The following is a 24,014-nucleotide window of genomic DNA, read 5'->3' as shown; positions in this document are numbered from 1 at the left end:
TCCTGGGGCGTAAATACTCTGTCGGCTATGTATAGGATAGACAACTCGTGCCGTTGTCTACGGGATATATACAACGAGCAAAGCGAGTTGTATATATCCCGTAGACAACGGCACGAGTTGTCTATCCGACTTAGACCACGTGACATAAAAACTGCAATTATTGAAAACTCTCCCACGCTTTCTATAGAAATTAGGATGAACGTGTTTTTATAAGAGTAATATCATCTTTGTACCGTTAGCGCTTAATTGTCAGTAGGGCATATGAAATAATGCAGGTTACTTGTATAAATTCAGTTTTACTCAAATACCGGATTTACTAAGATTTAACGTTCATTAACACTTTGAGTCATTTGCAATCACAAAATTAATGCTAAACAGTTAAATATGGATTTCTCAAAAATACTCAAAACTGGACTGCATGCTGAACAATTAGTTTTTGTGAGAAGTTGGCATGTTGGCGAAACACGATGACAGATACGTTGATTCGTTGATTCAAGAAGATAGCCAGGTTATTTATTTATTTAGTTAGTTAGTTAGTTATTGTTTTTATTTGTTTACTTTGTATATCAGGATATAGTTAGATCGTAGATGCTCGTAGGACTACGAATACCTTTTACTATATCGTGCCCTTCTTGTAAGAATGATGTAGTTGTTTTACTTTCTAACTGGGCCAAGTTGTTCGAAACTTTAACGGGTTGTAATTTAGTTTACCGTATTTTCCCGTATTAACGCCCCCGGGGGCGTTACATTTTCCAAAGAGGGGGCGTTTATTTGAGGTAAAAAAATAAAAAATGAAAATTTTTACAAAACTTATAAACATCGTTCAAACTAGCTGTAAAGTGTTTCTGTGTTGTTTAATCCCCCCAAAACGTAATTATTTGGCATCCAATTTAATGCAGTGTGTCTTTTATGCATTTAAATACGGTACCTCGTGTATTCCATGTCTGGCTTTTTGACACGCTCACGACACTACACATTACGTCATGACCCAAACAGCTGTGTACTCCGATAACATTTTCCTTAGTACATGCGGGTAGCTAATTGCGCAATACACAATGTCAATGGTTTGACACGCTGCTGTGCCTGCTTTTAAATTAAAAGTTCTTAAAACTGCCGAAGAAAAGGGTATATCGTAAACACATTGCTGCAAGTTTGTTTAAAGTCGGCAGGAAGCGTGTGCGCGAGTGGTGTAATGTATTTACCGTTTAATTTTCTGTTACGTACCGTACTTAGTACAAATGTTTTGGACTTACGGTACATGGACTGTTTAAAAGTGTGTTTAATTTTTAATACATTGGACTTTAGTACTGTAAATTACTTATTATGTGGACTTATAAAAATGAGGTAGGTGATTTTTTCCCGTTCTTGTTGATTTTTTTCCCCTCCAAAATGGGTGGGGGGCGTTAATTAGAGGGGGGGCCTTAATTCGGGAAAATACGGTAGGTTAGTTTAGTTTATACTAATTTGTTTTAGCTCGATTGTGATGAAAGCTTTAACTGTTTAAGCTTATTGTAACCACTCTCGAGTCCGTTTCCTATGAAAACTAGTACTGGGGTTATATGAGAAGTCATGGTCGTGTCCCCAATGATGCTCGAACCCACGACTACTGCATTAAGCTGATAAACTAACCGCCTGTTAAATTTCTATTCAAGATACTAGTCTTGGTGGGTGGGAATACTAGTATGATGTTTTAAGTTTACTGTAAAGATGATTTAGTGTTTAAAATCCTTAACAAGTACATTTGATTTTCTAAGTTTTCTAAACTGTCGAAATCTACTGATAAAGTTAATCGACCGTTAACTCAATCGCCTGTTAAAGTTTCGAACAACTGGATCCAGTTGTTTGCAAATGTAAGGATCGTGCTGACATGTCTTTTTTTATAAAAAGTGAACATAAAAAGTTACAACTGTTGGAAATGTTTCAGTGAATGTATAAATTACATTTTTACCCAGTTGGTTCTACACTACAAATATGTAGTTTATTGTAATTCAATTTTATTGATATCTAATAAGATGGGGTCATTTTTACGATATTAACATTTAGACGTTGTCAGCTGAATTTACCTCAAAGTCATTCTTATTTTTTATCCCAGTGATAACTGGTGAGAATATTGCAAGGTCATTTAACTCCGGAGTTAGCTTGTATTGTTAGATGGTAAATTGACACGAAATTCACGCGTTTTTTTGCCCAAGTTTCCCCCGATATATATACAACGCTACTGTTGTATATGAAATATAGACGGGTACAAGTCTGCTTTGCGATTGGCTATTTACGGATTATCGTGGTCTAAAATCTGATCATTGTGTAAATGGTTCTTTCTGTCAATGACAGTGGAACTTCTAATAGTTTCAACATCAAAGCCCCAATCACCCTATACATGCATGTGAAAGGAAAGGAATAACACCGTTCGGGGTACATGAAATAAACGCTCTTACTATGTTGTGTTTCTTGTAATTTAATAACATGTTAAATATGCAATATGTTGGACAGACTGTGCAGTCAGTTTCATGGGGTATGAATAGCCATAAATTTGACATGTCTAACTTTACAGATCCTGCGTATTCCATGTTGGTTGCTGGTCATTTTAATCAAGATGACCATAGCATTGATGATTTCACATTTATGCCAATTGATGTGGTAAATAATCAAATTAACCAGTTATGCAAGGAAACATTCTGGATTCATCAGTTAAAAACACTAAATCCAGACGGACTTAATTCAAAAACATTGTTTAATATGTAATGGATTTTACATGAATATGTGTATGTTTAGTACTATTATTGTTTTTTTCCTATTTATGTTTTTTTTAGCTCACCAGTCACAAAGTGACAAGGTGAGCTTTTGTGATCGCGCGGTGTCCGTCGTCCGTCCGTGCGTCCGTAAACTTTTGCTTGTGACCACTCTAGAGGTCACATTTTTCATGGGATCTTTATGAAAGTTGGTCCGAATGTTCATCTTGATGATATCTAGGTCAAGTTCGAAACTGGGTCACGTGCCATCCAAAACTAGGTCAGTAGGTCAAATAATAGAAAAACCTTGTGACCTCTCTAAAGGCCATATTTTTCATGGGATCTTCATGAAAATTGGTCAGAATGTTCATCTTGATGATATCTAGGTCAAGTTCGAAACTGGGTCACATGCGGTCAAAAACTAGGTCAGTAGGTCTAAAAATAGAAAAACCTTGTGACCTCTCTAGAGGCCATATATTTCACAAAATCTTAATGAAAATTGGTCAGAACGTTCACCTTGATGATATCTAGGTCAAGTTCGGAACTGTGTCACGTGCCGTCAAAAACTAGGTCAGTAGGTCAAATAATAGAAAAACCTTGTGACCTCTCTAGAGGCCATATTTTTCATGGGATCTGTATGAAAGTTGGTCTGAATGTTCGTCTTGATGATATCTAGGTCAAGTTCGAAACTGGGTCAGGTGCGGTCAAAAACTAGGTCAGTAGGTCTAAAAATAGAAAAACCTTGTGACCTCTCTAGAGGCCATATATTTCATGAGATCTTCATGAAAATTGGTCAGAATGTTCACCTTGATGATATCTAGGTCAAGTTCGAAACTGGGTCACGTGCCATCAAAAACTAGGTCAGTAGGTCAAATAATAGAAAAACCTTGTGACCTCTCTGAAGGCCATATTTTTCATGGGATCTTTATGAAAGTTGGTCTGAATGTTCGTCTTGATGATATCTAGGTCAAGTTTGAAAGTGGGTCACGTGCTGTCAAAAACTAGGTCAGTAGGTCAGATAATGGAAAAACCTTGTGACCTCTCTAAAGGCAATATTTTTCATGGGATCTGTATGAAAATTGGTCTGAATGTTCGTCTTGATGATATCTAGGTCAAGTTCGAAACTGGGTCATGTGCGGTCAAAAACTAGGTCAGTAGGTCTAAAAATAGAAAAACCTTGTCACCTCTCTAGAGGCCATACTTGTGAATGGATCTGCATAAAAATTGGTCAGAATGTTCACCTTGATGATATCTAGGTCAAGTTTGAAACTGGGTCACGTGCCATAAAAAAATAGGTCAGTAGGTCAAATAATAAAAAAACCTTGTGACCTCTCTAGAGGCCATATTTTTCATGGGATCTGTATGAAAGTTGGTCTGAATGTTCATCTTGATAATATCTAGGTCAAGTTTGAAAGTGGGTCAACTGCGGTCAAAAACTAGGTCAGTAGGTCTAAAATTATTTAAATCTTTTGACCTCTCTAGAGGCCATATTTTTCAATGGATCTTCATGAAAATTGATCTGAATGTTCACCTTGATGATATCCAGGTCAGTTTCGAAACTGGGTCACGTGCGTTCAAAAACTAGGCCAGTAGGTATAAAAATAGAAAAACCTTGTGACCTCTCTAGAGGCCATATTTTTCATGAGATCTTCATGAAAATTAGTGAGAATGTTCACCTTGATGATATCTAGGTAAAGTTCAAAACAGGGTCACGTACCTTCGAAAACTAGGTCAATAGGTCAAATAATAGAAAAACCTTGTGACCTCTCTAGAGACCATATTTTTCAATGGATCTTCATGAAAATTGGTCAGAATTTTTATCTTGATAATATCTAGGTCAAGTTCAAAACTGGGTCACATGAGCTCAAAAACTAGGTCACTATGTCAAATAATAGAAAAAACAACGTCATACTCAAAACTGGGTCATGTGGGAAGAGGTGAGCGATTCAGGACCATCATGGTCCTCTTGTTATATATATACTGCTATAGGAAATTAAATATTCTTATATCTGTATCGTTCTAAACTTGTTATCAGTTATTCACATTAATTTAGGTAAACATGTACCTAAAAACACTATACATTTTTCCGCCATTCAATGTAACATTAACTATGACGTCACGTCCGTTGTTTTATTATGTATTTATTCTGATGAAAGCGTAAGCGCCGAAACGTTGATAAAAGATAAATATTCACATGTTGTTCTTGAATTTTACCATTGTAATTTGAGTAACATTGTGCATGTGCCTTCAAATGTTTAGGCCTTAACTATCAAAGAATATTTCAAAACAATAATTGAGGTAAGTCTCGTAAATTTCAAATTGAAAGGAACGGGTACAGTGTGGCAACCAATCAGAAAACACTTCCAAAATATATTGCAATCTGTGAGCTAATACTTCTAGAAGCTAGAAGACACTGAAAACATCCCTCAGATCGTAATTAGCATTCTGCAGTGGTTACTACAACCAACAGCACAACAAATATTTCACAATTTTATGATTTCAAAATTGTCCTTTATAATAAGAATTAACATTTGATATCTTCCAGTTTTAACAATAAACTATAAAGCGTATATGACTTTGTTTGCCCCAGTTGTCATGGGGCGCATAACTCTTGTCAGCCGAAATACATGGAGGTGTGAAATTGAATATTCACTGTTTCGCAACATTGTATGTTTTATAATTATCCTATGCCTCAACGATAACGTGACATTTACAAACATAGCTATAAATAGATTTAAGTGGAGCATAGGTAATTCAACATCTTTAGCCTGACTTAACGAAGTATGGAGAGCTATCCTACTCGACCCTGCATCGGCGTCTTTCCTTGTCCCCACCTTGGTTAAAGTTTTGATGCACTTTCTCTCTATCTTTGTTATTATGTCTCCCACCACACAGTGGTGTAGGAGACATACTGATTTACTCCAGTCTGTGTGTGTGTGTGTCTGTCTGTCTGTCTGTCTGTCTGTCACAAAGCTTGTCCGCACTCTAAGTCGAACTTTTCTCATCCAATTTTCACCAAACTTAAACAAAATGTGTTTGACCATAAGAGCTCGGCTAAGTTCGATAACTAGCCAAATCGGTCCAGGTGTCTTGGAGTTATGGCCCTTAGATTACCAAAAATCAGCCTTTTTACTCTTGTCTGCACTCTAATTCAAACATTTCTCATCCAATCTTCACCAAACTTGAACAAAATGTGTTTGACCATGAGACCTCGGCCAAGTTCGATAACTAGCCAAATCGGTCTGGGCATTTTGGAGTTACGGCCCTTGAATTATCGAAAAATTGGCAGTTTTACTCTTGTCCGCACTCTAAGTCGAACATTTCTCATCCGATCTTCACCAAACTTGAACAAAATTTGTTTGACCATGAGGCCTCGGTCAAGTTCGATAACTAGCCTAATCGGTCCAGGCATTTTGGAGTTCTGGCCCTTGAATTATCGAAAGATTGGCAGTTTTACTCTTGTCCGCACTCTAAGTTGAACATTTCTCATCCGATCTTCACCAAACTTGAACAAAATGTGTTTGACCATGAGACCTCGGCCAGGGTTGATAAAAATAGCCAAATCGGTCTAGGCATTTTGGAGTTACGGCCCTTGAATTACCGAAAAATAGGCCTTTTTACTCTTGTCCTCTCTCTAAATCCAACATTTCTCATCCGATCTTCACCAAACTTGAACAAAATGCGTTTGGCCATAAGACCTTAGCCAAGTTCGATAACTAGCCAAATCCACCCAAGCACTTTTGATTTATGGCTCTTGAATTACTGATTGGATCCACTCATCCAGACCATATAATTGGATCCACTCATCTAAACCATCTAAAGAAACTAGACATTTTTCATAGGGGCAGTTGTGGGAGACATGCGCTTTTCTAAAAAGCATCTCTAGTTACTTGATGGATTTGCTTCAAACTTAAAATAGTTATTCCTCATCATCACCCACATCATATGGCACAAGGTTCATAACACTGGCTCCAATATTTTATGAATTATCCCCCCTTTTTACTTAGAATTTCAGGTTTAAGTTTTGGTGCACTTTCACTTTGTCTCAGTTATTACTGAATGGATTTGATTCAGACTTAAAATAGTTGTTCCACATCATCACCCACATCATATGACACAAGGTTTATAACTCTGGCACCAATTTTTTATGCCTCCTTTTTACTTAGAATTTTATGTTAATTTTGATCCATTTTCACTAAATATATTTCTGTAATTTCAAAAGGGATTTGATTCACACTTAAAATAATTGTTCATCATCATCACCTTCATTATTTGACACAATGACCATAACTTTGACATCTGCATTGTATGAGTTATCCCCCATTTTTACTTAAAATTTAAGGTTATAGTTTTTATGCACTTTCACTCTATCTCTGTTATTACTGAACAGATTTGAGTCAGACTTTAAACAGTTGTACCACATCATCATCCACATCATATGACACAAGGACAATAACTCTTGCACAGTATGTTTTTAATTATCCCCCTTTTTAGCCCACCATCATCAGATGGTGGGCTATTAAAATCACTCTGCGCCCGTGGTCCGTCCGTCCGTTAACAATTTCTCGTTATCGCATCTCCTCAGAAACTACTTGGGTGATTTTGACCAAACTTTGTCAGAATGATGTATTGGTACCCTAGTTGTGTCCCCCTGAAAATCAGACTGGTTCAACAATTTATGAGTGAGTTATGGCCCTTTGTTTATTTCTATATTTTACATAGATATATATAGGGAAAAACTTTGAAAACCTTCTTATCCAAAACCACAGAGCCTAGGGCTTTGATATTTGGTTTGAAGCATCATCTAGTGGTCCTCTACCAAGATGATTCAAATTATTTCTCTGGGGTCAAATATGGCCCGGCCCTGGGGGTCACATAGTTTATAATGACTTATATAGGGAAAAACTTGAATAACCCCTTGTCCAAAACCACAGGGCCTAGGGCTTTGATATTTTGTATGTGACATCATCTAGTGGTCTTCAACTAAGATTGTTCATATTATACCCCTAGGGTCAAATATGGCCCCGCCCTAGGGGTCATATGGTTTACATAGACTTACATAAGGAAAAACTTTGAAAATCTTCTTGTCCAAACCACAAAGCCTAAGGCTTTGATACTTGTAATGTAGCATCATCTAGTGGTTCTCTACCAAGTTTGTTCAAATTATCGCCCTAGGGTCAAAAATGGCCCCGCCCCGGGGTCACATGGTTCATATAGACTGATATAGGGAAAAGCTTTTAAAATGTTCTTGTCAATAACTACAACATTCAAATTTGGACCACATGTATATTTTTGAGTGGCAAGATGAATCTTGACATGAGTTGACCTTGATTTTGACCTAGTGACCTACTTTCACATTTCTGTAGCTACAGCCTTCAAATTTGGACCACATGTATATTTTTGAGTGGCAAGATGAACCTTGACATGAGTTGACCTTGATTTTGACCTAGTGACCTACTTTCACATTTCTGTAGCTACAGCCTTCAGATTTGGACTACTTGCATAGTTTTGTGCACTGGAAAAAACTTTGAACTTGATTTTGACCTAGTGACCTACATTCACATTTTTGAAGGTACAGGCGTCAAATTTGGACCATATGCATAGTTCGTGTTTCAAAATGAAATTTGACATTGATTTTGACCTAGTGACCTACTTTCACATTTCTCAAGCTACAGCCTTCAAATGTGGACCACATGCATAGTTTTGTGTATCGAAAAAAACTTTGACCTTCACATTGACCTAGTGACCTACTTTCACATTTTTAAGGTACAGGCTTCAAATTTGGACGACATGCATAGTTTTGTAGTCCGAAATAAAATTTGACCATGATTTTGACCTAGTGACCTACTTTTACATTTCTCAAGCTACAGCCTTCAAATTTGGACCACTTGCATAGTTTTGTGTACCGAAATGAACTTTGACCTTTACATTGACCTAGTGACCTACTTTCACATTTTTAAGGTACAGGCTTCAAATTTGGACCACATGCTTAGTTTTGTATTCCGAAATAAAATTTGACCTTGATTTTGACCTAGTGACCTACTTTTACATTTCTCAAGCTACAGCCTTCAAATTTGGACCACATGCATAGTTTTGTGTATGAAAATGAACTTTGGCCTTTACATTGACCTAGTGACCTACTTTGACATTTTTGAAGCTACAGGCTTCAAATTTGGACCACATGCATAGTTTTGTATTCCGAAATAGAATTTGACCTTGATTTTGACCTAGTGACCTACTTTTACATTTCTCAAGCTACAGCCTTCAAATTTGGACCACTTGCATAGTTTTGTGTACCGAAATGAACTTTGACCTTAAGATTGACCTAGTGACCTACTTTCACATTTCTGTAGCTACAGGCTTCAAATTTAGACCACATGCATAGGATTGTGTATCGAAACAAACTTTGACCTTGACATTGACCTAGTGACCTACTTTCACATTTCTCAAGCTACAGCTTTGCGTATTTGGACCACATGCACAGTGTTGTTTATGGAAATGAAATTTGACCTTAAGGTAGTCAATAAGTCTTGAAATTTGGAACACTCAAAAATGGTACATTGGTGGGCACCAAGATCACTCTGTGATCTCTTGTTTTCTTTAAAATTCAGGTTACATTTTGATACACTTTCACTTTATCTATGTTATTACCAAATAGATTTGATTCAGACTTAAAATGGTTGTACCACATTATCACCCACATCATATGAATCAAGGGCCATAACTCTTGCATCAATATTTCATGAATTATGTCCCCTTTTTACTTAGAATTTCAGGTTAATTGTGGTGCACTTTCACTCTATCTTTGGCATTACTTAATGAATTTGATTAAAACTTAGATTAGTTTTTCCAGATCATCATCCTCATCATATGGCACAAGGTCAGTCACTCTGGTGCAGATATTTTATATCCCTTTTTACTTAGAATTTCAGTTTAATTTTAGCTTTTTATATCTCTGTTGTTACTAAATGGATTTAATTAAAAATCTTAAAATGGTTGTTCTACATCATCACTCACATCATATAACACAAGTTTGACATTTCTGGCACCAGTCTGTTCTGAGTTATGCCCTCATTTTACTAATAGAATTTCGGGTTCAAGTTATGATGCACTTTTGCTGTATCTTTAGTATTACTAAATAGATTTGATTCAAACATAAAATAGTTGTTCCGAAATAGCCACATGATATTAAACATGGTGCATTACTTTTTGCAGAAGTTTTCATGATATTAAACATGAAGCATTACTTTTGCAGAAGTTTTCATGATATTAAACATGGTGCATTACTTTTTGCAGAAGTTTTCATGATATTAAACATGGTGCATTACTTTTTGCAGAAGTTTTCATGATATTAAACATGGTGCATTACTTTTTGCAGAAGTTTTCATGATATTAAACATGGTGCATTACTTTTGCAGAAGTTTTCATGATATTAAACATGGTGCATTACTTTTTGCAGAAGTTTTCATGATATTAAACATGGTGCATTACTTTTGCAGAAGTTTTCCATGAATTATGTTCCTTTTATATGATTTAATGTTTTGAGACTGAAGTTAATGTCCAATATCTTCATCCACATTTGAGTCATTAAACACTCCAGTGACAGTTTAGCTTCCTTAGATGTGCCCAATTTCACTATCCAGCATTGAAATAGTCAAACGCGCTGTCTCCTATGACAGTTCTTGTTAGCTCACCTGAGCTAAAGATTCAAGGTGAGCTTTTGTGACCCCTTGATGTCCATCATGTCTTACGTCTGTCAAAACAATTTCTTTTCTGCATCATAGTGGTTTCATTTATAATTTGATTTTAAACAAACTTGCACACAACTTGTATCACCATAAAATCTTGGTTCTTTGAACCAGCCATATTCCCGTTATGGGTTCTAGAGTTATGGCCCCTGTAAGAGCCAGAAATTGGCTATTTTGGTCTTGTTTGCACAATAGCAGTTTCATTTATGATTTGACTTTAACCAAACTTGCACACAACTTGTATCACTATAAAATCTTGGTTCCTTTTTTGAACCAGCCATATCCCACCATGGGTTCTAGAGTTATGGCCCCTGAAAGGGAAAAAATTGGCTATTTTGGTCTTGTCTATATGATAGCAGTTTCATTTGTGATTTGATTTTAGTCAAACTTGCACACAACTTTTATCACCATAAGATCTCAGTTCCTTTCTTGTACCAGCCATATGTCACCATCAGTTCCAGAGTTACTGCCCCTGTGCAACCACAAACTTTGTCCGGAGCATTTCTTCTTCATATTCCGCCTCAGTATTTTCTTAAGCCACCATATCCCCAGGTTTAAAATAACAATAGAAAGATTATTCATTGCTGACACCACTTAAAGTAGAAAAATCCAAATGAAGGTTTAACTTTTCTCGGGGCCCCAGTATTCACGTGCTGACTTAGAAGACGTTGTAAATATATACAACACAGCTTAATTTAGAGGTTAAGTCACAACTAAACAGTTGAAAAACTTGCCATATAAGCTGATTTGCTTCAAACTTTCATAGATGAACGAGCATGATGTGCAGATAACCATAAAGGGAGGAAATTTTTCTGTGACAATTTTTACTGCAGTTATGGCCCTTTGATATGTTTGATGTTTGGAATATAGAGAAAACTCCTGTGTTTCCCACTCCTGAAACACTGTAGAAAGGATATGCTTGAAAGTTTCATAGATGACCTAGATGTGAAGATGACCATATGTAATGGATTTTTTTTCTGTGGCTATTTTTTTCTAGAAACATGGCCCTTTCTTAATTTCACAAAATAGGCCATAGTGAAGAAATTTGGTTTGTTCAACCCCTCATACACTTATTGAAGGAAGGGATTCAAAGTTGCTCAGATGCACAACCTTATCTGAATACAATTTACTTCAAACTTTTAGTCAAACATCCTTCATGTGAAGATGGTCTGTTCTAAAAACTTTGCTATTTAGAGGATGGCTCATTATGTGGGGGCATCTGTGTCCAATGGATACAATTCTAGTTTCAGTTCAACTGTTGTGAAGAGGCTGTTTTTGAATTGTGAATTAGCCATTTTATTAGCTCGACTATTCAAAGAATAGGTAGAGCTATTGGACTCGCCCTGGTCGGCGTCCGTGGCCACGTCCCGATTTGGTTAAGTTTTTGTATGTAAGCTGGTATCTCAGTAACCACTTGTGGGAATGGATTGAAACTACACAAACTTATTCACTGTGATAAACTGACTTACACTGCACAGGTTCCATAACTCTATTTTGCTTTTTTACAAAATTATGCCTCTTTTGCGACTTAGAAATTTTTGGTTAAGGTTTTGTATGTAAGCTGGTATCTCAGTACCCACTAATGGGAATGGATTGAAACTTCACACACTTGTTTACTGTGATGATCTGACATGCACTGTGCAGGTCCCATAACTCTGCTATGCATGTTTTCAAAATTATGCCCCTTTTCCGACTTAGCAGTTTTTAGTTAAGTTTTTGTATGTAAGCTGGTATCTCAGTATCCACTAATGGAAATGGATTGAAACTTCACACACTTGTTCACTGTCATGATATAATATGCATTGCATAGGTTCAATAACTCTACTTTGCATTTGTACAAAATTATTCCCCTTTTTCAACTTAGCTGTTTTTGGTTAAATTTTTATATGTAAGCTCAGTACCCATTAATGGGAATGGTTTGAAACTTCACACTTGTTCACTGTCATGATCTGACTGCAGTATCACGTTCCATAACTCTACTGTTCATTTTTACAAAATTATGCCCCTTTTTATGGCCCCCTTCGAACAAGGAGGGGTATATTGTTTTGCAGATGTCTGTCGGTCAGTCGGTCTGTATGTAGACCAATCCGTTCCAGGATGATAACTCAAGAACACTTAGGCCTGGGATCATGAAAGTTGATAGGAAGGTTGATCATCACCTGCAGATGACCCCTTTTGATTTTGAGATCTGTATGTCAAAGGTCAAGGTCACAGTGACCCTGAACAGTTAAACAGTTTCCGGAAGATAACTCAAGAACACTTGGGCTTAGGATCATGAAAGTTGACAGGGAGGTTGATCATGACCAGCAGATGACCCCTATTGATTTCGAGGTCAGTATGTCAAAGATCAAGGTCACAGTGACCCGGAACAGTTAAACGGTTTCCGGATGATAACTCAAGATTGCTTGGGCCTAGGATCGTGAATGTTGATAGGGAGGTTGGTCATGACCAGCAGATGACCCCTATTGATTTTGAGGTCAGTAGGTCAAAGGTCAAAGTCACAGTGACCAGGAACAGTAAAACGGTTTCCGGATGATAACTCAAGAACGCTTGGGCCTAGGATCAGGAAAATTGATAGGGAGAATCATGAACAGCAGATGACCCCTATTGATTTTGAGATCGTTAGGTCAAAGTTCAAGGTCACATTGGTCAGGAACAGTTAAACGGTTTGTGGACGATAACTTGAGAACGTTGGGCCAAGGTTCATGAAAGATGATAGAGTGGTTCACCTTAACCAGCAGATGACCCCTATTGATTTTGAGGTCAGTAGATCAAAGGTCAAGGTTACAGTGACCCGGAACATTTAAACCATTTCCAGACAATAACTTGAGAACGCTTGGGCCTAGGATCATGAAACTTGATAGGGAGGTTGGTCCTGACCTGTACATGACCCCTATAGATTTTGAGGTCAGTAGGCTAAAGGTCAAGGTCACATTGACCTGGAACAGTTAAACCCGTTCCAGAAGATACCTTGAGAACGCTTGGGCCTAGGATCACTAAACTTAATAGGGAGGTTGATCATTACCAGCAGATGACCCCTGTTGATTTTGAGGTCAATAGGTCAAAGGTCCATGTCACATTGAACGAGAACAGTAGAACTTTTGTTTACAGTGAGCAAATAATTTCTGTTCCTTGTGCAATTACTGAATGCATCAAGGGGGGCATTTCATGTTCGACGAGCTCTTGTTTGACATTGTAGTTTTTGGTTAAGGTTTTGTATGTAAGCTGTTATCTCAGTACCCACTAATGGGAATGGATTGAAACTTCATACACTTGTCCACTGTCATGAGCTTTTAATCACTGTGCAGGTACTATAGCCCTGTTTTGCATTTGTACAAAATTTTGCTCCTTTTTCGACATTTGTATTCATTCAGTTGACAAGGCTGTTGAATAGTCGAGCGTTGGGCTGAGATTTGCTCATTAATGAAACATCTTTGCTTGTCATTCAGATGGGTATTATTATATCATTCAGGCTGCGTTTTTAGCTCGACTATTTGAAGAATAGGGGAGCTATCCTACTCACCCCGGCGTCGGCATGAGCGTTAGCGTGAGCGTCACACAAATGTTGAGTTTGCGTACCACCCCAAATATTTTCAAAGTCCATTGAGATATTGCTTTCATATTTTGCATACTTGTTTACCATCATGACCCCAGTGTGTGTATAAAGAAGGAGGCAACTCTATCAAGCATTTTGACTGAATTATAGCCCCTTTTCGACTTAGAATATGCTTATTGTAATGTTAAAGTTTGCGTACCACCCCAAATATTTTCAAACTCCATTGAGATATTGCTTTCATATTTTGCATACTTGTTTACCATCATGACCCCAGTCTGTAAAAAAGAGGAGGCAACTCTATCAAGCATTTTGACTGAATTATGGCTTCTTTTCGACTTAGAATATGCTTATTGTAATGTTAAAGTTTGCGTACCACCCCAAATATTTTCAAAGTCCATTAAGATATTGCTTTCATATTTTGCATACTTGTTTACCATCATGACCACAGTCTGTAAAAAGGAGGAGGCAGCTCTATCAAGCATTTTGACTGAATTATGGCCCCTTTTCGACTTAGAATATGCTTATTGTAATGTTAAAGTTTTACTCATAGCTTATATTATACTATCAAGCACTGAGAATAGTCGAGCGCGCTGTCAACTGACAGCTCCTTTGTAATTTACAACTCCCAAACAGTGATTTTCAATGACACATTAATGTTTGGGATATTTTATTTCTGAATTAATTAACCATTAAATGTACATTGTAATGGAAAATATGTACTCTGAAGTACTTGAAATATAATCAATTGTAATTAATTATGCCCCCCTTCAAAGAAGGAGGGGTGTATTGTTTTGCAGATGTCTGTATGTAGACCAGTTGGTTTCCAGGTGATAACTCAATAATGCTTGAGCCTAGGATCATGAAAGTTGATAGGGAGGTTGGTCATGACCAGCAGATGAACCCTATTGATTTTGAGGTTAGTCAGTCAAAGGTCAGGGTCACAGTGACCTGAAACAGTTAAACAGTTTCTGGATGATAACTCAAGAACGCTTGGGCCTGGGATCATGAAAGTTAATAGGGAGGTTGATCATGACCAACAGATGACCTCTATTGATTTTGAGGCTAGTAGGTCAGAGTTCAAGGTCACAGTGACCCAGAACAGTTAAAAAGTTTCCGGATAATAACTCAAGAACGTTTGGGCCTAGGATCATGAAAGTTGGTAAGGAGGTTGGTCATGTCCAAGCAGATGACCCAAAATGATTTTGAGGTCAGTAGTTCAAAGGTCAAGGTCACAGTGACCCAGAACAGTTAAATGGTTTCTGGATGATAACTCAAGAATGCTTGTGCCTAGGATCATGAAACTTGATAGGGAGGTTGATCATGACCAGCAGATGACTCCTATTGACTTTGAGGTCAGTAGGTCAAAGGTCAAGGTCAAAGTGACTTGGAACAGATAAACCGTTTCCGGACGATAACTTGAGAATGCTTGGGCCTAGGATCACGAAACTTGATAGGGAGGACCAGTAGATGACCCCTTTTGATTTTGAGGTCAGTAAGTCAAAGGTCAAGGTCACAGTAATCCAGAACAGTTAAACCATTTCAGGATGATAACTTGAGAATGCTTGGGCTTAGGATCATGAAACTTAATAGGGAGGTTGATCAGGACCAGCAGATGACTCCTATTGATTTTGAGGTCAGTAGGTCAAAGGTCAAGGTCACATTGACCCAGAATAGTAGAACTTTTGTGTACATTAACCAAATAATTTCTGTTCCTTGTGCTATTACTGAATGCATCAAGGGGGGTATTTTGTGTTCTACGAGTTCTTGTTGCTATTGCCTTTACTTCAGGTCTGATACAAAGTTTTAGTCAGGGAAAAACATGAAGGGGTCAGGGAGTGCTCAGCTCAGTGTTGCTTAAAAGCAATAAAGAAGATTCGTATTGCATCAGTAAAGCATGCATTTATGTATAGTGATTCAGATATGTCAGTATAATGAAATATGTTTAATTTGGTAAGTAGGATATTTCTTATTTTTCAGGCAAGAAATGCTCACAAGAAAAGAACATTTGGTGTTTTGCACTAAACTGAAATAGTATTGTTAAGCACTGTACTGAAGTGGGTACATGAGGACTTTCCTATAGAGGTATGGAATACCACTATATCTTATCAGACCCTGCAATGGAAGCAGAGGTCACTAAAATACAGGATACAGAAACAGCTTTGGAGAGTGTTGAAAGTGATACTACCAGAAAGGAGACTGTTCAAATTGACGAAATACTAAATGATGGTGACATAGCTGATGTACAAAGCAAAGTAGATGATAATGTTGATGCTGGTGAAGTTGTTGATCTATCAAAAGTGAAAAATGAAATTAATGAAGATGATATGTATGGTATGTCAACAGAAAATGAAGATTACAATTTAGACACTGACACAGAAACAGAGGATACTTTCAGTGGTGATGAAATTACACATTCCAACAAGACAACAATACTCGCTGAAAGGGATCACAAAAGTATTAAGCAAGAAATGGATAAAGATACACAAGTGATAGTGTTGAACAGGCATAACAAGTTCAATGCCCGGCCAAAACCTGATCCCAGTACTCTGCGACACGAGTGTGACAAATGTGAAGAAGCATTCCAGTTCCCATATCAGTTAGCAAGACACAAAAAGATCAAACATGAGGGGAAATACCCATACTCATGTGAAATATGCAACAAACCTTTTGACAGGGTAAGAAATTATTACTTCATATGGAATCAGTATTTGTTACATCAGAGAGAGAGAGTGAATGAATTTTAAACATTCACATAATACGTTTTTGAATAATCTATTACCTTTTTAGGGGTGTAACGATACATCGAACTATCGATGCATTGCGATACTAAGTGTCCCGATAACATGCATCGATAGAAAAGTCACGATCCAATAACAATCGCCGATAGTTCCTTCAACAATTGATAGTTTCGATAGTTTTGAAATTTTAGTAAATACAGAAATAATTTATAATTTATAAACCAAAAAACAGAGCCAGCTTTCATTTGCGCCTCGGAAAATGTTTACGTCTCCATTACAATAATTACCCTCACGGAATTAAACTACCATAAAGGACTGAGAAGTCTGGGAGATAATTAATAAATTTAGTTTCTTAGAAACTTTGATTAAATATGTTTAAATAACCTGTTAATTTTAGATGAGAAAATGTGCTATGGACATGGAGAAAAAGGCTATTTGTAACTGTTCGGTAGGGCCCTTCATTTAGTGCTGGTACACCTTAATCTGATCCGTTAATTTTCGTCTTTTTCGATGCTTTGGGTTATTAAACATGTTGACATTCGCAACAAAATGTCCGATTCGTTTGAGTATACCTTGCATAGGTTTATTGTTTTACTTATTGTTCCAAAGCCAAGGAAGGCAAAAAATATTTAATGTTAAAATTATTACTGTCCGTTTAAGTTATACAAACATCTCAATGTGTGTTAACAGCAATTATAAACAGTGCCGTTTGTTACACTGTAACAATGCCAGTTGGTAGCTTTACTGTATAAAATATGATGGCTGATAACTATTGCAATAGTATCGCAATAGTAACCTGCAATAGAATAGTATCGCAATAGTTTTTAAGCAATATCAATAGTATTGCAATAGTCAAAATTGGCCTCAACAGTCACCCCTATACCTTTCTAAACTCAACAAAGGCATGGGTGAAAACTGCATTACGATAGTATTTACAGACTTACAAAGTCTTTCCTTTGAAAAAATTAAGGAGTGTTTTTTTCTGTCGGGCTTTGTTTCTTAGTATTTTTGACATAGCATTGCTGCTTTCTTTTCACTTTTACTCTTAAGAGTCAATCTGGAGTGTGTTAAAAACAAGTTAAAATCATACAGACTATTTCAAGAATTTGTAATAAATCTTTTAGATCTGCAGGCTCAATTGAAAATGAATTGTCTCAATTAACCTACAGTGTAAGTATTATACTGAAAATAATTCAAGTTGTACATTCCAACTTTGTTCAAACTCCCGGGGCCCGTTGAAATTTATTCAAGCCATCGGTAGTTCCAGCTAGTTGAGTTTACATTTATGCCATATACAGTTTTTGTGGGCAGCCAAGCATGACCACAGATTTACCATACCACAAATTTACAAATGATACGCTTATCCGAAACCAAAGAACAAATTGTTACATGTACTCCTTAAATTTTACGTAATTCAAGTCGGTTTTACTTTCAGAAAGCTTCTGAGATTCAACTTTATCAAAAAATGCATTGCTTAAGTACATATTTGTCGTAATCTATATTTTATAACAAAAACAAAGCATATGAAAATGAGCATGCTTGCTTTGATCACATGACCAAAACAATTCTTCATCACCTGACCAAAATAAACTATAAATAACCTAAAAAAAATAGTACCATCCGCGTAGATCTATAATCGGTACTAAAACCAAGTTGTGTCTTTTGTAAACATTTTAAATTAAAACTCAGTTCCTGCTAGAAAAGTTTATCAAAATTTATTATATAACAACACCAAAGAGCTCGTTTTGGTCACATGACATGATCAGAAAATATCTAACTTTCACGGCGTGCGTTCTATTTTGACACAATAGGCCTACTGAATGATAAAATTGCACCCGTGTATCCGTCAAAGTTTGTAGCATAGAAATGGGTTTATAGAAAGATATATTGCATGAAATCAACAGAAGAGGTGTTATCTTATTTATTTTTCATAGAGAAAGATACGATCCTTTCATAATATTTACGTAAATAATTTTGATTTGCACGACTTAGGAAAATAATTGCAGCCGTAACGGAGGGGTGGGGGGGGGGGCGAAAAATTCATACCTGTTTCCCGAAAATACGAACATATGCACTTCAGTTTGATTTAATGTTACATTCTAGCTGGTGTTTGTGATTGACATATCATTAAAGGATATAATTAATTTGAAAGAAACATAATTTTTAACAAGTTCGCCTTTTAATCGCCGGTAGATTCGCAGTGTTTTCGTCCCCAAATATTCACGTACTGGCGTACGATTTCTTCTCGGATAGTTACAATAGCAGGATTCAGAAGACTGCAATGAAATCATTTAAGACAATTCAAACTAAGTTTGAAAAATTTCAGTTTTCAATACTTGCATTTTTAGCTCAACTTATTCTACTCACCCTGGCGTCGGCGTCGGCGTCACACCTTGGTTAAGTTTTTGCATGCAAGTACATACAGCTATCATTTAAAGGCATATAGCTTTGAAACTTATTTTTTTCTTTTTCTAGGTCAATTACCAACCTCACTGGGTCAAGTTTCATAACTCTGACATGTATTTTAAGCAAATTCTGCCCCCTTTTGCTTTTGGTTAAAGTTTTACATGCAAGTTACTATATCCAAAACTAATGCAGATATTGAATTGAAACTTCACATGTGTCTTCGGGGTTTTAAAACTAGTTGATAGCACCAAGTCCCATAATTCTGACCTTCATTTTGGCCGAATTATGCCCCCTTTTGGACTTAGAAAATTCTGGTTAATGTTTTGCATGCAAGTACATACAGCTATTACTAAAAGGCATATAGATTTGAAACTTATTTTTTCTCTTTCTAGATAAATTACTAACCTCACTAGGTCAAGTTTCATAACTCTGACATGTATTTTGAGCAAATTATGCCCTCTTTTGGACTTAGAAAATTCTGGTTAAAGTTTTACAATGCAAGTTACTATATCCAAAACTAATGCAGATACTGAATTGAAACTTCACATGTGTCTTCAGGGTTATAAAACTAGTTGATAGCACCAAGTCCCATAACTCTGACCTTCATTTTGGCTTAATTATGCCCCCTTTTGGACTTAGAAAATCCTGGTTAAAGTTTTACATGCAAGTTACTATCTCCAAAACAAATGCAGATATTGAATTGAAACTTAATGTCTGTCTTCGGGGTTGTAAAACTAGTTGATAGCATCAAGTCCCGTAACTCTGACCTGCAATTTAGCCAAATTATGCCCCCTTTTGGACTTAGAAAATCCTGGTTAAAGTTTTGCGTGCAAGTACATACAGCTATTACCAAAAGGCATATAGATTTGAAACTTGTGACAGGTGAGCTTTTGTGATCGCACGGTGTCCGTGCGTAAACTTTTGCTTGTGACCACTCTAGAGGTCACATTTTTCATGGGATCTTTATGAAAGTTGGTCAGATTGTTCATCTTGATGATATCTAGGTCAAGTTCAAAACTGGGTCATGTGTGATCCAAAACTAGGTCAGTAGGTCTAAAAATAGGAAATCCTTGTGACCTCCCTAGAAGCCATATTTTTCAATGGATCTTCATGAAGGTCAAGTTCGAAACTGGGTAATGTGCAGTCAAAAACTAGGTCAGTAGATCTAAAAATAGAGAATCCTTGTGTTTTCTAGAGGCCATACTTTTCAATGGATTTTCATGGAAATTGGTCAGAATGTTTACCTTGATATCTAGTTAAAGTTCGAAACTGGGTCACGTGCCATCAAAAACTAGGTCATTAGGTCAAATAATAGAAAAACCTTGTGAACAACCTCTCTAGAGGCAATATTATGTCTCCCTCTGTCCAGCCGAACGTCACACTTCATTTCCGATCAATAACTGGAGAACCATTTGACCTGGAACCTTCAAACTTCATAGATTGGTAGGGCTTATGGAGGAGAAGACCCCTATTGTTTTTGGGGTCACTCCGTCGAAGGTCAAGGTCACAGGGGCCTGAACATGGAAAACCATTTCCGTTCAATAACTCGAGAACGACTTGACCCAGAATGTTGAAACTTCATGGGATGATTGATCATGCAAAGTAGATGACCCCTATTGATTTTGGGATCACTCCGTCGAAGGTCAAGGTCACAGGGGCCTGAACATGGAAAACCATTTCCGATCAATAACTTGAGAACGACTTGACCCAGAATGTTGAAACTTCATAGGATGATTTGCATGCAGAGTAGATGACCCCTATTGATTTTGAGGTCACTCTGTTGAAGGTCAAGGTCACAGGGGCCTGAACATTGAAAACCTTTTCCGGTCAGTAACTTGAGAACCACTTGACCCAGAATGTTGAAACTTAATAGGATGATTGGTCATGCAAAGTAGATGACCCCTATCGATTTTGGGGTCACTCTGTTTAAGGTCAAGGTCACAGGGGCCTTAACATCGAAAACCGTTTCCAATCAATAACTTGAGAACCTCTCGACCCAGAATGTTGAAACTTCATAGGATGATTGTTCCTGCAGAGTAAACAGGGATTGAATTTAACTTTTTTTCCAACTAGCAAATTTTTGCTAGTGCCTTTTTTTCCACTAGCAAAATGATGGGTTCCAATAGCAATTATTTAAAAGCTGTTTACGTGTTAAATTTAAGTTGTTTTGTTGTTGTTTGGTTTCATATAAAAGTTCACGGTCCGGACAGGCTTGGGACTTTCTGCTTTTGAAAGTACGATACAAACCAAAGTACTCAATGATATTTTTTTCTCAGGTCACTGCCGGTAGTGTTGCTAGCATTTTTGAGCTCCACGGGCCTTTTTGCACCAAGAAACATGTTATTTTTCTCTCCATTTTCGCAGAACTTTGCAAATTACGGACGTCCAAAATGAAAACAAATATTGCCTAGACGCTTACTTACATAATATATTATCCAATAAAGTGGCAGGGGCCAGTTTCGCTTTTGGCCCGGGTACGTTTTTTAAATAAAATAGACATATGTACTTTACAGGCATATATATTCAACTGGTTATTTATGATGTTTATAGAACTAAGGATTCTTGTGTACGAGTGATTATTGTGTAAAATAAATATGTGCATGTATCGATTTTCCTAACTCCATGTAGACGGCCGTGTCTAAAACTTTACCTGAGGTAACGGAAGTCAGACGAATTGGAAACGGTCCTCCATCCATCCAGCTTCAGCACAAATTTGCGGAAAAAGTAAACGGTTATGAGATACATTTCTTCCCATCATTATTTTCATCTGGCTACATGCTTTAAAAATATGCATGAGTTTTAGGTCAGTCATTTGCAGATAATACGGTACAGGTCACGCAAGGAGTGCATTTTGGGCCATTTTTGTCTAAAAATTTAGTGTCCTGAAACCTGCGTTTTACTCGTTTCTATCACAGAAGCAACAGAATCGGCAGACTGAAAATGTCACATAATGAAGTGCTATGTCTATGCGAGACATTCGCTCAACAATTGCCTTGAATTTGTCGAAATTGGATTTTTTATGATTTTTTTCGCACTGGTATCAGCGCAGAGTTGTGGAGTTTTCAGATTTACTGTCCCTTGCCCCCATAATTATTTTTGTATAAAGCGACAAGCGTCTAGAAGCAGTCACATGATTATCGGTAAATTAACTGCCCGAAAGGAGTTTTTAAAGAGAAAAGGACAGTTTGAGCGAATTTCCCGATTTTCGAACGTGATCGCGAAAATATTCGAGTGCCATGATTTTCAACTCGCATTTTTAGCTCGACTATTCATAGAATAGTAGAGCTATTGGACTCGCCCATGCGTCGGCGTCCGCGTCGGCGTCCGCGTCCCGATTTGGTTAAGGTTTTGTATGTAAGCTGATATCTCAATAACCACTTGTGGGAATGGATTGAAACTTCACACACTTATTCACTGTGATAAACTGACCTACACTGCACAGGTTCCATAACTCTGTTTTGCTTTTTTACAAAATTTAATGCCCCTTTTTTCGTCTTAAAAATTTTTTGGTTAAGGTTTGTATGTAAGCTGGTATCTCAGTACTTACTAATGGGAATGGTTTTGGAAACTTCACATACTTGTTCCTGTCATGATCTACATGCACTAAGCAAGTCCCATAACTCTGCTCTTTTTTTTTTTCAAAAATTAGCCCCTTTTCGACTTAAAAATTTTTTTAGTTTAGGTTTTGTATGTAAGCTGGTATCTCAGTAACCACTGTTGGGAATGGATTGAAACTTCACACACTTATTCACTGTGATAAACTGACCTACATTGCACAGGTTCCAAAACTCTTTTTTACTTTTTTACAAAATTATCCCACTTTTTCGACTTAGAAATTTTTGGTTATGGTTTTGTATGTAAGCTGGTATCTCAGTACTTAATAATGGGAATGGATTGAAACTTCACATACTTGTTCACTGTCATGATCTGACATGCACTAAGCAACTCCCATAACTCTACTCTTTTTTTTTTTCAAAATTATGTCCCTTTTTTTGACTTAGCAGTTTTTGGTTAAGTTTTTGTATGTAAGCTGGTATCTCAGTATCCACAAATTGGAAAGGATCGAAACTTCACACACTTGTTCACTGTCATGATATGACATGCAGTACAAGGTTCAATACCTCTACTTTGCATTTTACAAAATTATGCCCCTTTTTCAACTTTTGTATTAATTCAATTGACAAGGCTGTTGAATAGTCGAGCGTTGCTGTCCTCCGACAGCTCTTGTTTTATTCTTACTCGAATTTTGCAAGTTAGCGACCGTTAAATTTGATCCCTGAGTAAATGACCCCTATTTCTTTTTGGGGTCACTCCTTTAAAGGTCAACGTCACAGGGGCCTGAACATTGATAACCATTTCACTAGTGAGAAGCTCTTGACCCAGAATGTTGAAACTTCATAGGAACATGCAGAGTAGATGACCCCTATCGATTTTGGGGTCACTCTGTTAGAGGTCAAGGTCACAGGAGCCTGAACATGGAAAACAATTTCCGATCAATAACTTGAGAACCACTTGACCCAGAATTTGGAAACTTCATAGGATGTTTTGGAGCATGAAAGTAGATCACCCCTATTGAATTTTGGTCAGTCTATTAAAGGTCAAGGTCTCAGGGCCTGGTCATGTAAAATCATTCCGGAAAATAACTTAAGAACCACTTGACCTAGATTTTGAAACTTAATAGGAGTTTGGGACATGCAGAGTAGATGCCCCCTATTGATTTGGGGTCACTTGATCAATGGTCAAGTCACAGGAGCCTGAACAGTGACTTGAGAACCACTAGGCCAAGAGTGTTGAAACTTAGTGGGATACTGGACATGCCAATAATGATCCCTATTGC

General features: G+C 37.1%; 1 protein-coding gene across 2 annotated transcripts in view; it reads left to right on the top strand.

Annotated features, from left to right (window-relative positions):
* Positions 1 to 24,014, top strand: part of LOC123526820 (RE1-silencing transcription factor A-like) — a 94,580-nt gene that overhangs the window by 13,895 nt on the left and 56,671 nt on the right. For both annotated transcript variants that reach the window (XM_053523315.1, XM_053523316.1), the window contains exon 2: positions 16,011 to 16,708. In XM_053523315.1, the coding sequence (XP_053379290.1) occupies positions 16,118 to 16,708 (591 nt within the window). In that variant the 5' untranslated portion in view covers positions 16,011 to 16,117. The remainder of the gene's footprint in view (positions 1 to 16,010; positions 16,709 to 24,014) is intronic.

The sequence above is a fragment of the Mercenaria mercenaria genome, chromosome 14 (genome assembly GCF_021730395.1).
Source record: "Mercenaria mercenaria strain notata chromosome 14, MADL_Memer_1, whole genome shotgun sequence".
Classification (NCBI taxonomy): Eukaryota; Metazoa; Mollusca; class Bivalvia; order Venerida; family Veneridae; genus Mercenaria; species Mercenaria mercenaria.
The sequence above is the reverse complement of the archived record's forward strand: the minus strand, read 5'-3'. Positions and strand labels throughout refer to the sequence as shown.